Below are 17,368 nucleotides of genomic sequence, written 5' to 3'. Positions count from 1 at the left end.
GTGGGCTCACAATCTATCTAATGTACCTGGGGCACTGGGGGGATTGAGTGACTTGCCCAGGGTCACAAGGTGCAGAGTGGGTTTGAACCCACAACCTCAGGGTGCTGAGGCTGTAGCTTTAACCACTGCGCCACACTCTCCCATTCCATATCCCTTGTTACCTTAAACGAGACACATTATCATGTCTCTTAACACCAAGTTCCCCCATATAAATGTATGAGTTTACAAACTGAACATAAGAATTGCCAAACTGGGACAGTATCCCGGTATCCTGTTTCCAACAGTGGTCAATCCAGGTCACAAAATGCTGCTTATCCTAGGAATAAGCTGAGAAAGGGATTCATGTCATTTTTATTTTTTGCAATATACGTGTGCACTTTTCAACTTAAGTCCACCTGCGCTATTCAGCCTTTACCACGTCCTTCAGAAGATGCTATACAGAGACAGGTACTTATGTTATGAGTCTAAACATTTATACAGATGAACTCATCAAATTTTGCAGGCAAACACATGTCATACTCACCATTTGAAGCTGTAAAATCAATGGCAACTGTAAAATTGATTTGGGTCCTGTGAAGCAAACAAATACAAAGATTTTTTTTAAGAGATGTATTATTTTCACATCAATTGTCTTTAACACCTTTATAACCTTTATTACCTTTGTCAGCTTTTTCTTCTAACGTTCTGAGAATCCAAATAATGTACTTCATTATATTCTTTTCTATCATTATTTATTTGGAGCCTGATATTTGAAAACTTATAGTCATTGAGACATTGAGCTTTCCTTTGTTCAATAACATTCTATACCAGGAGTTCTGAACCTTTTTTGACTCCTATACCCCTTTAACAGATCAATGAAATCCTTGCATCTCCCTCCCCAAACGGATGTACTGAAAGTAATGCAAAAGTGAGCATAACATTTTTATTAACTGACATAGGTTGTTCAAATTGCACATGTTGGTAGAGTAAATCTTCCTCTATACAAAGGTACTACCTCAACATAGTCTCCATCACAAGTGACACATTTGTGCCATTGTTGAACTCAATTCTCGAATCCTCTTTGAAAAAATTCAGGTGTGCACTGTCATACACTCTTCTTCACAGCCACGTTCATCTTGTCTGTGTCATAAAATTGTTTTCCCCAAAGACTGTCCTTCCTTGGATCAAACAGGTGAAAGTCAGAGGGTACCGGGTTGTACGGTGGATGGGGGTCCACTGGCCAGCCCAATTAGCTGATCACCTGATTTGTTGCCAAAGGTGTGTGGTTGTTCATTGTCATGGTGAATGTGGATTGTTTCCAGATTCTTATTCGGTCTCTTCCTCCTAATGGCTTCTCTAAGGTTCTTGAGTGACTCAGTGTACCACTCACTGGTCACAGTATGGCCATGTTCCAGAAAATTAAGAAGAATGACACCCTTGTCATTCCAAAAAACACAGTCACCATGACTTTCTATGCTGATCGCTGGTTCAAACTTCTCAGGTCTTGGAGAAGAGGTGTGATACTATTCCATTCTTTGTTTCCAAATCATAAAGATATGCTTACGTATCATCTCCTGTCACCAGATCAGAAAAAAATGTGCCTTCATTGGCTTCAGGTTCTTCCAGCAGATCAGAGCAGACTTTCTCTCCTTCATATCTGGTGTCAACTGCCGAGGCACCCACTTTACACACAATTTCCGATACCCTAAGTCTTACACCATCTTTTGTATGGCATTGTGACCAGTCCGGTTGTGCAGCAAGCTCACAGATTGCGATTCATCTGTCTGCGCAAATCAATTTGTCCACTCGCTGACGATTCGTGTCAGCAGTCACAGTTGATGGTCTCCCATTGTGTGTTTGTCCTCAATGCTGTTTTCCCCTTCTTTAAATTTCTTCATCCATCTGTGAACATTGCCCTTGTCAATGGTGTCATCTCTGTAAACATTCTGTAGCCTTCTGTGGATGTCAGACAGACTGCACTTCTCCTTCATCAAGAACTCAATGATGGCATGTTACTTCTTGTAATATATTATTCACCTGCAATGAAGAAAAAGATTCTGAAATACCTCTATAGAAGAGTTACTCTACCAACATGTGCAATTCGAATGACCTATGTCAGTTAATAAAAAAAGTTATGCCCATGTTTGAATTACTTTTGATGTATGCAGCTTTTAGCTTGTGCTAACTGCTAACATTTCACTAAAATTATAGTACAGCTATGCTACCAAAGAAGTCACATATAAACCTACAGTAATTCATAAATTGTACATAATGCTAAATAAAATGACCATTTACAAATAATACACAATAGGAAATATTTTGTTCATAAGAACTGTAACAATTCAGTAATTTCAGTCATTAGGTCCTAGTCTTTGTCACAAAGACATGATTGCGCAATCTGGAGAAGTGTGCATATGAAGTTAAAAAAAATGTTCTGTTGCCAATAGAGAGAATGTTGTTGCTGGGACCCTGGATTCAGTCTGGGAAGGAGAAATAGACAGCACAGGCGGAGGTGCAGGGACCCTTCCCCCTTTCCCCCTCCCGAGGCCACTCAGCCGCTGAGATACATAGCAGGGGGAACAAAAAAGCACCCAGCAGCCAGACCCCTGGAGTAAAATACAGACTCGCAAAATCTCAAATTCATAAAGTCACCCTCAGATGACTCATACTTGTGCTTCTTAGGCTGCAGAGAATCTGTCTTGCGGTGGACAGGCAAAGCTGCAGAACCAAGCCCTGAAAATAAATGTGGCCACCCCAACGGGCTAGCTGAGTGTGTAAATACCTGCTACTGTGAAGGGGAGGCTGAACCAGTAATTACTTTCCCCCCCCACGGACTGTGCCACGCAAAATGCTCTAAATGCGGCAATCTTTACACAAATTTGCTATGAATCCGCACAAGAAGACCCTAAGGATTCCATTCCAGCAGTTTTCCTGGCAAAATTTTGAATTTTAAAGAAGCAGGGAAAAGATGAAAAAAAAGATCGTTAAAAATTCAAAATGGCCGATGGACCCAAATTTGCTCCAAAAACAACATTTTTCACATTTAAAAAAATTACATAAATACTAAAATTTCAGGTGGGGGAACATAGAGGAACACTAGAAAGCCTTCAAAACCCCTCAAAATTAAATTTTAAAACATCAATTTTGAAGCCTGTTAGCTCCACTTTGTACTCACAGTTACCATACACAGAGAGCCTGCATCTGCTCCCAGCCCTGTCAATGGCCGGTTTAGAATTTATTGCCACACTGCTGGAAAGTCATCCTTTAAGCTGATCTTTGAGCCGCTAGTCAAACTCCTCTGTCTATGTCTCCATCCCTGCGGATCACCGGACAGGCGGAGGCGCGAAAACACAGCCAGCATGTTATGGAACACCGTTGAACCCCCCTAAGCACGCTACACAGTCTGTGCTCGACCCCCCGCTCCAAGGAAGACTAAACAGACTGCCTAACTGGTACCCCGAAGGGATCGGCCCATCAGCTATAGACCAAAGTCTGTGAATTCTCAAGCAGGCCGAGCTTCAAATCCATTTTAAATGTGAAAATACCCATGAAAAGGACAAAACTAAATCAAACTAAAATAATAAAATGTGGAGAGCAGAAACTAAATAGCTGCGTGCAAGACTGCTAGAGGGTGCTAAACTAGCCAGTGAAGTACACTAGAGATTGCCGCATTTAGAGCATTTTGCGTGGCACAGTCCGGGGGGGAAGTAATTACTAGTTCAGCCTCCCCTTCACAGTAGCAGGTATTTACACACTCAGCTAGCCCGTTGGGGTGGCCACATTTATTTTTGGGGCTTGGTTCTGCAGCTTTGCCTGTCCACCGCAAGACAGAGTGAAAAAACTGTAATGGCTTTCTTCTGCAGACCATGTGAGTAGTGGGAAATAACCCTATAGTCTAGAATGTCTCAACTATTGCACTGGAATTAATAGGATAGTGGGGGAAGGGGTAGAACATAAGGGTATACCTGAGCTTTCGCATGCTCAACTCTAAAGCTGTCAAGAAAACCATAAAAGAAAACAATCCCTCCCCTCTGAGAAACAGAAAGTTATGTATATGCACTGTCAAATAAAAAAAGTTTTAAAATCAGACTTAAACTTGTCAAGTGATGTTTGAAGTCTTAGTGAAGGCAGGAATGGGTTCCAGAGCTCTGGACCGTGAACAGAAAAATGTTCTTTGTATGGTATAATTGGTATGTCAGAATCATGAGTCAGTTTTGAAGAGCAGATCTGAACGATCGAGTGAGCGCATATTGAATAAGGTGTTGTAACAACAAAGTGGTTCTCCTGAGCACAAGACTTTGAACACTGGCAAAATGATCCTATAAGTGACTTGGTGTTTTATTGGAAGCTAGTGGGAAATCTTGAGCAAAGTTTAATACTAGTGTTTTGAATATTCTGAAGACGACAAATTTCTTGGATCTTGAACTGATATATAATGAGTTACAACAGTCCAAGCACTGAATGATTAAGGTGTACTAGTAATTTAATGTTGAGGGAAGAAGAGAGTGTGCATCAAACAAATTTTGCAAAGCTTAAAAAAAGGAGCATTTTATAACCTGTAATATTTGTGGGGGAAAAGATATTTGTGAATCCAAGGTTATACCTAATACTTTAATTGTGTTTGTTAAAAGGAACTGCAATATTTTCTAAAAGAACAGGTGCTGGTAAGGTAGATATCCTTTGTCATCGAAAATAATGGAACTAGATTTACCCGATTGAGTTCTAGATTGCGTTGACAAAGCCAGGTTGTAATACTGCTGAGGTTGGAATTGATAATATTGATTTCCTGGGCACTGCGGGTGTTGAACGTGTACAGGATTTGAATGTCATCTTTGTATAGATGGGTGGCAAAACCTAGAAACTGCGCTACAGTGAGAAGAGGTGCCATAAAAATACTGACAAGAATGGGTGATAATATTGATCCTTGTGCAATACCTGAGCCAAGGTCAAAAGGGGCAGAATTAAACTAAAACTAAACTAAACCTTAAGCTTATGTACAGAATTTATTTATTTTAAAAATTTATCACCCACTTTTTAAACCTAAGCAAGTTACATAAAAAACATACATAAAATCCATATTAAATCACAAACCTCACGTTCTAAACAAGAACAAATACTACTATTCAATACATCTCATTTCTTCATTTGTTTCCTCATATTTATTCCTGCTCTCTAAAAAAACAAACTATCCCATAAATGCCTACACAAAAGTAGGTTTTAAGTGCCTTGCGAAACTGGCCATAGTTCTTTATATAACCGCATATTTGTTCCACATTTTTTGCCGCTGCAATTGAAAAAGCAGATTGTGCCGTTGTCACATTTGCTGCATCGTCAACCACTAATTGCATAGATCAGTGTTTTTCAACCGCTGTTCCGCGGCACACTAGTGTGCCGCGAGATGTTGCCTGGTGTGCCGTACGGTCAGGGCCGCCATCAGGGCAGTACCACCAGTCTAGGGAGAGGGGCGGTCCGCCCCACGTGGACGGGAGAGAGCTGGACGGGGGACCCGCGGAGTTCAATACATCTTGAGCCGCGAGGCTCGTCTTCTGTTCCTGCCTGCCCTGCAGCTAACATATAGCCGATCTCAAGCGTTCCCCGATGTCAGCGCTGACGTCGGAGGGAGGGCTTAAGCAAAGCCTGCCCTCCGACGTCAGCGCTGACGTCGGAGAATACTTCCGTTCGGCTATTTGTGCGCGGCAGGGCAGGCAGGAAGCAGAAGACAAGCCTTGCGGCTTGAGCTTCGTTTGGCTGAGAAAGTTGCAAAGATGGGCTGGGAGGCAAACACGGAACACAAAAGGGGGGAGGGAGTGCGTTTTGGACACAAGGCATGAACTTGGGAGAGAGGAAGGGAGGGAAAGAGATGCTGAGGTGGGGGAGGGAATGGGTTTTTGGACACAGAAGGCATGGACTTGGGAGAGAGGAAGGGAGGGAAAGAGATGCTGAGGTGGGGGAGGGAATGCGTTTTTGGACACAGAAGAAATGGACTTGGGAGAGAGGAAGGGAGGGAAAGAGATGCTGAGGTGGGGGAGGGAATGCGTTTTTGGACACAGAAGAAATGGACTTGGGAGAGAGGAAGGGAGGGAAAGAGATGCTGAGGTGGGGGAGGGAATGCGTTTTTGGACACAGAAGAAATGGACTTTGGAGAGAGGAAGGGAGGGAAAGAGATGGTTGTGTACACGGGGAATAGAAGAAAGGAGAATTTTTGGTCATAGGGAGGGAGTGAGGTACAGATAGTGGCATACCAGGGTGGGGGGGGGCGGTCTGCCCCACCCCGGGTTTACGTCCCAAGGGGGTGCACAGCTGGCCACCCTCCAGTGTTGTCCCTAGGCCGGCAAACTGCGGCTCTTTAGCCACTTGAGTGCCACCGCCGCCAACGGTGTTGTTGGCGGTGGCAGCATTATAAAATACTTTCTTTGTGTTTATTTGATTCCTATTCAAGAGAATTACTTTATATATAGTCAATATAGGCACAGAGTTAAATTTTTTAACATTTTCTAATGGTGGTGTGCCTCGTGATTTTTTTCATGAAACAAGTGTGCCTTTGCCCAAAAAAGGTTGAAAAACACTGGCATAGATGACTCAGATCTTAAATTTCTTCTCCACAGCCAAAACCTGCTTCAAATACCAGGTGCTTGATCTTAAAGAACACAATGCACAATTGTCAGCACCTTGAAGTGAATCCTCCAAACAACTGGCAACCAGTGCAGTTGATTCAACATTGATGTCATCGAGACGTATTGATTTACTCCTATGACTACTCTAGCCACGGACACAAAATAAGGAGTGGAATTGTCCTGAGACTGGTGAACACAAGCTGTTATGAAAATGTCCTTTTATTCATCCAATGGTTCAAATGGCTTTATTCATTCAATAACTCAATGACCCGACATGTATATGTTTTGGCCAAACGGGCCTGCTTCAGGAGTCTACAAATATATACATACATTAAAAACATAAAAATGCATCAGATCACAAATAAAAACATATATATACATATATATATATATATATATATAAGCATAAAACATGCTAACAACTTAAGTACATATAATGAAAGAGCAAATACTAAAGATACATGTAAAAAATAAACTTACATAATAAATCATTGTAAATTTGATATAAATGATACTTTGAGAACCATGAGTTAAAAAATATATTAAGAAACATTATTAACTATATAAATGTATATAATAAATAATACATATAAAAATGAAAATGAGAATTGAAAACATAAGAGATGAGAAAATGGTGGAAGAGAGGATAAAACAAATAGGATTGTGCATAATTCATCAACAGGGTCAAATCAACCCAGCAAAATGAAAAATACAATTATTAAAAATAAAAATGCCAATATATAGACCACACTAATTAAATAATTAAACTAATAAAAAAGATTTAAACTATAACTCGCAGCTATGCTGGTAGCTAAATGCATTTTGGATTATTTGCAATGTCAGCATTTTCAATTTTGGTAATCCCAAATATATTACAATAATTGATCTTACATAATACCAGGCTTTGCAAAACATCTCAATGGTTAACAATGGTGTCAATCTCTTTAGTAAATACAATTGAAAAAAAGCCGACTACACAACCTGCTCTATTTGCCTGGAAAAAAAACACTGTAAAGTGACGGTCAGTCAGTAAGATGAAAACCAGTCAATTGCTATTGATTCAATGCCAATTTGTCATAGGTACTGTAAAAGAAGGCCATGGTCTACGAAGTCAAACGTTGAAGATAAATCAAGAGATAGTATTAATACTGATTTGGATTTGTCAAAGGCCTTGTAAATCAGAATGGTGAGTCCTAGTAAGGCAGTCTGTGGTGATGTCTGAACGGTCCTTGACAGGGCTATAAACCACAGCTGCCTCAAGATGCCATCACATCTGTGCCACTGTGTTATAGCTGAGGCTCCCTTCCCGTGGGGGTCTGTAAATGCTGCCTATCCCTAGTCCCAACTAGTCACAATAGGGTAGAACACAGCCACTAAGTCATCTGGACAACTTACTTAATATGGTTTCTAAAACAAAGCTAAGATTTATTTTAAATGTACTGTTTACTCTCACCTGGTTATGTTAAAGTCTTCAGAATATTATAGAAATTCAGTACTACTGCTATAGATTACTGAAAAACTAAATATATTTACTTCATTTATAGAAATGTAAATAAATTAAGCATCTTTGTGATTACAAAAGAGTTGCTTATTATATTCACCTGAATTTAACAATACACTTTATAAAAGTGAACTGACCTATAGAAACATGCAAAACTCTCTGGAGAGTAAAACTTGAATGTTTACAAAGTGACATGCTCTCTCTAGAGATTTATTTGAAGTGGAACCCGAGTGTTTACAAAGTGATTTACTCTCTCTAAGGATCACACAGCAAAGATGCCTATTTGCTCTGGTTATGAGCGTTTTAAGTACCGTAATACCTTTGTTTTCCTCAATTATTATGACTATTGTAGCAAGTATAGACTGCTAAAAAATATTATTCCCCATTTTATTGCAAGTCAAGTGATACAACAAAATCTTACTTAGTTCAAATAATTTATATTCATGCAGCCTTATTTTTGCAATTAAAACCCTATAAAGGTTCTTGAAAATGAAAGAGAATATTAAAATCATCAGTATCCATGTTATTTGAAAGAATAATTTAAATCACCATTATAATTATTTTAGATTGTTCCACTTTTAAAATCATCCCAGTGAATTTATATGCATATATTTATGCCTACATTTTGGCAGACACAAATTTTCAAGTTTAATTCATGTATGCATATGCACATTATACCCCTAATTCTGCACATGGCACTCAAAATGGCATGTGCAAATTTAGGCATGTACCCATATTATGCACACAATTTAATTACTTAATGAGCAAATTAGCATTGATAATTGAGCACTATTAATTGGCTGAGCTAATTGGCAATAAAGCATATTTACTCACCTGTAGCAGGTGTTGTCCAAGGAAAGCAGGCAGATATTCTCACGTGGGTGACATCATCCACGGAGCCCGGGCATAGAAACATGATGGCAGATAACGGCCAAATGGCCCATCTAGTCTGCCCATCTGCAGTAACCATTATCTCTTCCTCTCTTTAAGAGATCCCACGTGCCTATCCCACACCTTCTTAGAGAGATGGGCAGTCAAAAAGTGTACTTTCACGTTAAATCTTTAAGACCGCCCATACTGTGCACATGCAGGTGCCTTCCTGCCCGATGTTGGCTGACGGGACCATCAATTCAGTAAAAAAGCAAAGAAGCCAACTAAGGGAGGTGGGAGGGTTGTGAGAATATCTACCTGCTATCCTCGGACAACACCTGCTACAGGTGAGTAACTATGCTTTATCTGAGAACAATCAGGCAGTGTATTCTCACATGTGGGACTCCCTAGCTGCCAGAATCATGCCTTTGAGAAGAGGGTTATTGATAACTATCATGAGCCTGGCAAATCCAAAAGGGTTGGAGGTAAGTTGGCATCTAAGTAGAAAATAAATTTTGTAGAACTCCTTGGCTGAACTGATTATCCTGTCTGGAACGATTGTCCAAACAATAGTGGAATGTGAAAGTGTGAATTGAGGACCAGGTGGCTGCTTTACAGATATCTTCAATGGGAGTGGAACGTAGATAATCTTAAACTGAAGTCACCATTGCTTGAACTTTATGTGCTGTGATATGGCCTTCAAGTGTCAGCCCAGCCCAAGCATAGCAAAAGGAAATGCAATCTGCCAGCTATATTGAAATGGTTCTCTTGGTGACAGGAGCTCCAAGTCTATTTGGGTCAATAGACAAGAACAATTGAGTGGAAGTTCTGTAAGGTTCAGTGCAATGTAAGTAATAAACAAGAGCATGTTTACAGTTCAGTGTGTGGAGTGCTGCTTCACCAGGATGGGAATGTAGTCTTGGAAAGAAGACCAGAACTACTATGAACTAGTTTAGATGAAACTCCAAGATGATCTTTGGTAGGCACTTGGGATGAGTGCAAAGAACCACCTTGTCTTAGTACAACATTGTTTAAGAAGGGATCTGACACAAGAGCCTGAAGTTTACTGATTCGATGTGCAGATTTGAGAGATATAAGGAAAGTTACTTTTCAAGAGATGTTTGAGGATTGAAGTTCAAAGGGAGGCTTGAGGATTGGCTCAAAGGGAGGCTTCATCAGAATGGAAAGAATAACATTAAGGCTTAGTTCAAAGTCTGGTATGGAGAAGGCCTTTTAAAGGATGTTAAAGGATATACAGACAACTGCTTTTTGTCCAATGAAGCATGAAAAACATTAACAGCACTGAGATGAACTTTTGAACGAAATAGTTTTCAGTCCCGAGTTAGAGAGATGTAGAAGATAATCTAGGACCGATGGGGGAGGACAGGTGATTGGGTCCAGTAAGTTAAGTTTACACCACATTGTGAAACAAGTCAACTAGAAATGATAGTAGCACTGTGAGGAAGGTTTTCTAGAGGCTTCAATTAGAGAATAATAATAATGACAACTTTATTTTTAAATACCACAGTTTACAATAGAAAAGAGACTGCATACAGACAGTGATATTACAGAAAGCATTCAGAAAAACATCAGCAAAGGTATACAATCAAACAAATTTATCAAAAAGATAAGTTTTAACTGATTTTCTAAAAGTTTGGTAAGAAAATGCATTTAAGATAAACTCACATAGACATTTGTTCCATTTACCAGCTTGAAATGATAATGTCCTATCTAAGTACCTCTTGAAGTAAAGGCTGCTTTGTTTACCTCATTGGAATGACTACGAGACAGCATTGTATGTTCCAAAAACAGACAATATTTGTTTATTGTTAGTATAAAAACTTAAAAAATTACAGCAGCAAAGGCATAGCAGAAAAATATATTGTCAGTTCAGAATATGCAATGGAGAGAAGAACTTGCACCCATATGCTTAGCAGGAGGCTAGCAGTTCCCCGTAGCATAAGTAAGTGAATCTCTCTGGCCCTATCTGTGATGCACATGTTTTTTTATACAGAGAAATTCTTCCTTTGTTCCAAAAAACCCATTCCTGAATTCTGGTCATGTGACTCCCTATTGGTACAAAAAATGTATACCTAACTATTCCTCCTCTCAGTCCACGCCTCTCTCACTTCCCCCCCCCCCCCACGAGAGGGGCCCTTGCAGAAACAGAGAATTCTTCATGAACTTTCTTCCTCCAGCTCTGAGATCCTTATCACCATGCAGATGCTAATTAGTGGTTTTACAATTCTGTGCATCTTGTATGCTGAAAGTTGGCAAAGGTGACCTTTCAACAATCCAGCTGCTTGGTTCTCATAACTCGGTTCAGAGACAGGGAGCAAATGTTTTGGTACCAAGTTCTCTCATCTCGATACACCCACATCATCCTGCAGGGATCCTTGCTCGTTATAAATGTTTTATAGCTTTCCAGGGTGCCTGGCATATGAAGTCATACAGCACTGATAACAGTTCAGCAGAACCTTGGAGAAATATCCTCCCAATACATGTGATCACAGACAGCAAAGTACAGGCTGGGCCTGGCTATGGGAAAATATAATAATAATAATAATTTTATTCTTATATACCGCCATACCCAGCGAGTTCTAGGCGGTTTACATCAGTTAGCTTAGGATCTGCATAGACAAGCAGATTTACAACTACAGTGGTGCCTCACACAACGAACTTAATCCGTTCCAGGAGCAAGTTTGTTATTTGAAACGTTCGTTGTGTGAAACGCGTTTTCCCATAAGAATACATGTTAAAAAAAATAATTCGTTCTGTAGCATAAAATATGCTAAGATGACATAAAAAAAGATAAATTTTTGGTTATTATTTTTATTTAGATACATCTAAAAACATAATTGTTTTTTAAAACAACACACATTTTTTAAATTTAAAGACAGACTAAGTAGAGTCTAATTTTACAGTGAGAGGGCAGAGTCTCAGCGGCAAAAACTGGGACTTAACTGTTCATTTTTTTTTTTTCTACCGTGTTTCCCCGATGATAAGGCAGGGCCATCAAATAAGACAGCCCCCCCTTTTTAGAAAAAAATGTAAAATAAGGCACCCCCCCGCAAATAAGCCACCCACCGATACCTGCGCTTACCCGAATCGGGTGGTACGGTGGGTGACTCCGTGTGGTCCCTGGCACCCCCGACACGATCGGGGCAAGAGGGAGCTCAAGCCCTCTTGCCCCCCCGACTCCCCGACACGATCGGGGCAAGAGGGAGCTCAAGCCCTCTTGCCCCCCCCCGACTCCCCGACACGATCGGGGCAAGAGGGAGCTCAAGCCCTCTTGCCCCCCCCGACTCCCCGACACGATCGGGGCAAGAGGGAGCTCAAGCCCTCTTGCCCCCCCCGACTCCCCGACACGATCGGGACAAGAGGGAGCTCAAGCCCTCTTGCCCCCCCCCCGACTCCCCGACACGATCGGGGCAAGAGGGAGCTCAAGCCCTCTTGCCCCCACCGACTCCCCGACACGATCGGGACAAGAGGGAGCTCAAGCCCTCTTGCCCCCCCCGACTCCCCGACACGATCGGGGCAAGAGGGAGCTCAAGCCCTCTTGCCCCCCCGACTCCCCGACACGATCGGGGCAAAAGGGAGCTCAAGCCCTCTTGCCCCCCCGACTCCCCGACACGATCGGGGCAAAAGGGAGCCCAAGCCCTCTTGCCCCGCCGATTCCCCAACTCCCCGACAATATCGGGCCAGGAGGGAGCCCAAGTCCTCCTGGCCACGGCGACCCCCTAACCCCACCCTGCACTACATTACGGGCAGGAGGGATCCCAGGCCCTCCTGCCCTCGACGCAAACCCCCCCTCCCCCCAACGACCGCTCCCCCCAAGAACCTCCGACCGCCCCCCCAGCCGACCCGCGACCCCCCTGGCCGACCCCCACGACACCCCCAACCCCCTTCCCCGTACCTTTCTGTAGTTGGCCGGACAGACGGGAGCCAAACCCGCCTGTCCGGCAGGCAGCCATCGACGGAATGAGGCCGGATTGGCCCATCCGTCCCAAAGCTCCGCCTACTGGTGGGGCCTAAGGCGCCTGGGCCAATCAGAATAGGTCGGGTTGGGCCCATGTGCCTCAGGCCCCGCCCCCAGGAGGGACCTAAGGCTCCCGGGCCTATTCTGATTGGCCCAGGCGCCTTAGGCCCCACCAGTAGGCGGAGCTTTGGGACGGATGGGCCAATCCGGCCTCATTCCGTCGTTGGCTGCCTGCCGGACAGGCGGGTTTGGCTCCCGTCTGTCCGGCCAACTACAGAAAGGTACGGGGAAGGGGGTTGGGGGTGTCGTGGGGGTCGGCCAGGGGGGTCGCGGGTCGGCTGGGGGGGCGGTCGGAGGTTCTTGGGGGGGGCGGTCGTTGGGGGGGGGGGGGGTTTGCGTCGAGGGCAGGAGGGCCTGGGATCCCTCCTGCCCGTAATGTAGTGCAGGGTGGGGTTAGGGGGTCGCCGTGGCCAGGAGGACTTGGGCTCCCTCCTGGCCCGATATTGTCGGGGAGTTGGGGAATCGGCGGGGCAAGAGGGCTTGGGCTCCCTTTTGCCCCGATCGTGTCGGGGAGTCGGGGGGGCAAGAGGGCTTGAGCTCCCTTTTGCCCCGATCGTGTCGAGGAGTCGGGGGGGCAAGAGGGCTTGAGCTCCCTCTTGCCCCGATCGTGTCGGGGAGTCGGGGGGGGGCAAGAGGGCTTGAGCTCCCTCTTGTCCCGATCGTGTCGGGGAGTCGGGGGGGGCAAGAGGGCTTGAGCTCCCTCTTGCCCCGATCGTGTCGGGGAGTCGGGGGGGGGGGCAAGAGGGAACCATGCGGAGAGAGGGCAGTTAAGCGCAGTGCCTGCGCGGAAGGATGCAGCTCGGGCGACTTCGTTGTGTGAAACGAAGTTCGTTGTACGGATCAAGACATAAAGTTCGTTGTGCGCAGCGTTCGCTGTGCGAGGCGTCCGTTATGCGAGGCACCACTGTATTTATCAGGTTTACATCCGTTAGATTAGGATCTGCATAGACAAACAGGTCTAGGTCTGTAGTGTCCAGCATAAAAGTGAGGCCTGTATGTCCAGGTTATCCATCTCACTCTTATAGGTACAACCCTTCAAAGTTGGAAAGGAGAACATATGAGCACTATATGTATGACTGATAGGACCAGAAAAATCAAAATGGTGTAAAAGATAAATTGGAGCTGAACCTGTTCAAGTTTTGAAACAAAGACAAGCAAACTTGAAAAAAACCCTGGCTTCCACAGGTAGCCAATGTAATTTTTTATAATAAGGACTTACATGATCTGATTTTTTTCAGGCCAAAAATGAGATGAACTGCCACATTCTGAATAATGCTTAGTCGCTTGATAGTTTTCTTAAAAGATCCCAGATATGCAATATTACAGTAATCTAAGATGCTTAGAATCAAGGACTGGACTAATAATCTAAAAGTTGAAAAATCAAAATAGTGTTTGATGGTGTGGAGTTTCCACAATGTGAAAAAACATTTTTAACCTGAGAATTGGTATGATCATCAAAAAATGACAATCCAAAATAACACCAAGAATTTCAATAGTGGTGTTTATTGGATAGTTCAGCCCATTCAATCTCAAAGAAGTTTCCTTGATCTTATCGTTTAGGCTTGCCAAGAATATTTTTATTTTATCAGAGTTTAATTTTAACTTGTATTCTGTAGTCCATTGTTCTACCTGAGTAAGTACAGTTGAAATAAATTGTTTTGTCTCATTGGACAATGAGATAATAGGAATAACGATTGTGATATCATCTGCATAGATATACCATAGATACCATATAAACATTGAAAGCGGAGATCCCTGAGGGACTCCACAAGGATTACTCCAGAGCTAAGAAAAATTTCCTTCCCTATAAATCTGGTAGGTTCAATGTTGTTTTTACACGGGGATAAATTTTTCCCCATCCCCGCGGGAACTAATTTTCCTGTCCTGTTGAGTTCTTTTCCCTGCCCCATTCCTGCAAGCTCTGTTCTCATCTGCACAAGCCTCTAACACTTTAAAATCATAAGTGTCCGAGGCTTGTGCAGTTAAGGCAGAGCTTACAGGAATGGGGCAGGGACAGCGACAGGGAAATTGAGTTGCAGGAATGGGGACAAATCTGTCCCTGTGTCATTCTCTAGCTTCAATGATGGCTGACACTGGTATAGATAATTCAAAGGCATTTATTGGTTAGGAGAAAGATACCATACTGTGAGAGCTAATGAATGTAGATGGGGATGGAAGAGAGCCCTCGTTCTGTGTCAGTAACATTAGAAAGATTTGAAGTGTGATGGGTTCCCAAATGTTAAGTTGTAGAAAGAGAGAGAACCATAGTTGACGCGGCCACTAAGGTGCTATGAGAATCAAGGTGGCTTGATTTTGATAAAGTCCGAGTAGAGTTTTCCCAAGTAGAAGAACTGGAAGGAAAGCATAAATGAACTTATTCCTCCAGTCATGAAGAAATGCATCTGGCTCTAGACAATTGGGAGTGTAGAGTCTGCAACAGAAACATAGAAACTTGACGGCAGATTGGCTCACCTCCAAACAATTGACTTATTAAATCAGCATAAGCCGAAAGTGAGTAAGCCTCTGAATCATCACTGGTCATAAAAAAAACTCCACCTTTTACTGTGATCTAACACACCTCCACCTATAATAGGGAAGGCCCAAAACTGATGTGTGTGCCAAAAAGAACATGGAAAGCAACTGGCGCTTCTATTGTGGAAAAAAGGCAGAAGCCCATAAACCAGGGCTGCCCAAGTCCGGTCCTCAAGATCTACTGGCAGGCCAGGTTTTCTGGATATCCATAATGAATATGCATGAGAGAGATTTGCCTGCACTGCCTTCATGGTATGCAAATCTCTCATATGCATGTTCATTGTGGATATCCAGAAAACCTGGCCTGCCAGTAAATCTCGAAGACCGGACTTGGGCAGCCCTGCCATAAACAAACAGCAGCAAAACATAAATAGCAGTCAGTATACTGCAGCTACTCCATAGTACTAAAAGGGACTTGCTGCTAGTATCTATTACAAAAAGTAATCTGTGAACAGTACTCCACAAAAGAATAGTCCAATAAATATGAGCAAAATAACAGTTTATTTTTATATACTGCCAAACCATCAGTTCTTGGAAATTACAAGTAATTAAATACAGATCCAAATAACAGTGTCTTATAAAAGAAAATAACACAATTCAATAAAGATACTAACTAACAATGCAACCATAACTTATTCAAAGTAAAATATACACAATACAAATTATTTATACTAAAATAAGTAAGAAACTATAAACATTATTCCATAAAAATTCCGCTTATCATGATAATTTTGAAAGTGATTCAATTTTGTATTGTTTAAATAGATAAGTTTTAAGATCTTTCCGAAATTGATAATAAGTAAGGGGTGGAGAAATAAGAGCATTCAAGCATGAATTCATTACTCCTGCTTGAAACGCCAGAGTCTTATCTATAATATAAGCAGACACACAGTACTTAGCTCCATAAAGTCACAGAAACTGAAAAAAAACTTCCATTGTTCAATTCTCCATGTGGGAACTGAAGAAACCCTGCTGCTGTGAAGAAACGAGAAGCTGCTGCCATTAGATCCTCAATGCCCAATCCATAACTGCCCAAACAGAAAGTGTACAATCCACGATATTGTCCCAACAGGAGTACCCCGTTTTGCATCAAGCATTGTCAGGGGTTTGGAAAATCAAGAACACATCAAAATAGCGTTTACACTGAGTCCAACTCCCCACCAATATAAGAACCAGTGATGATTCAGAGGCTTACTCGCTTTTGGCTTATGCTGATTTGATAAGTCAATGGTTTGGATGCGAGCTCTTTTCTTTTTCACCACTTCAATAGAAGAGGATAAAGTCTTTTTTGTAATAGTGGTTTGGTTTATCCTTTCCTATAGTTTTTGATATCGAATCTTTAATTGGACTGTTCTTTCAACTCCCATGACCAACTTTGATGCTGCATTTTGTACTAACTGTAATCCCCTGCTCCTTGTTTTAGAAACACAGAGGTAAAGAGTGTTACAGCAGCCCAATCGTGATATCATCCCTTGCACAACAGTTCTGAAATCAAAATGAGAGACTAATGATATCATATGGTATAACATGTGACGTTGACCAAAACATGTCTCTACAGTCTTAATCTGCCATATCAGCTTGTGGAAAATGACAGGTTAGTATCTGGATTATGAAGCAGAGTTGCTCTTCTATATTGCTCTGGTCTTATTACTTAGTCTTTCCTCTGTTTAATGCAGAAGAAGCACCAATAGATAAGAACACTACGCTTTTATATCTCCTATTAGTGAAATGGTAAAACCAGAAAACCAAGTTCCTTACCTTTATCAAGTATTCCCTATGGACAGTAGGATACAACTCCTTATGAAGGGGTGATGTCACTGATGGAAACCATCA

The 17,368-nt window shown here is 42.4% G+C and overlaps 1 protein-coding gene across 9 annotated transcripts in view; it reads right to left on the bottom strand.

The window, feature by feature from the left end:
* CPNE8 (copine 8) overlaps positions 1 to 17,368 on the bottom strand; it is a 108,889-nt gene that overhangs the window by 21,848 nt on the left and 69,673 nt on the right. For 7 of the 9 annotated variants that reach the window (XR_004540647.1, XR_004540648.1, XM_033958655.1 and 4 more), the window contains one exon: positions 524 to 570. Coding sequence is in view for 7 of the 9 variants with exons in the window: in XM_033958655.1 (XP_033814546.1) it covers positions 524 to 570 (47 nt within the window). In the remaining 2 variants the exon portion in view is untranslated. Of the gene's footprint in view, positions 1 to 523; positions 571 to 994; positions 2,017 to 17,368 lie in introns of those variants that run through there. The other 2 variants (XM_033958659.1, XM_033958658.1) reach the window with 2 other exon arrangements.

Source organism: Geotrypetes seraphini, chromosome 9, assembly GCF_902459505.1.
Source record: "Geotrypetes seraphini chromosome 9, aGeoSer1.1, whole genome shotgun sequence".
NCBI classification, from domain to species: Eukaryota; Metazoa; Chordata; class Amphibia; order Gymnophiona; family Dermophiidae; genus Geotrypetes; species Geotrypetes seraphini.
Note: the sequence above shows the minus strand (reverse complement) of the source record. Positions and strands in the feature narration are given on the sequence as shown.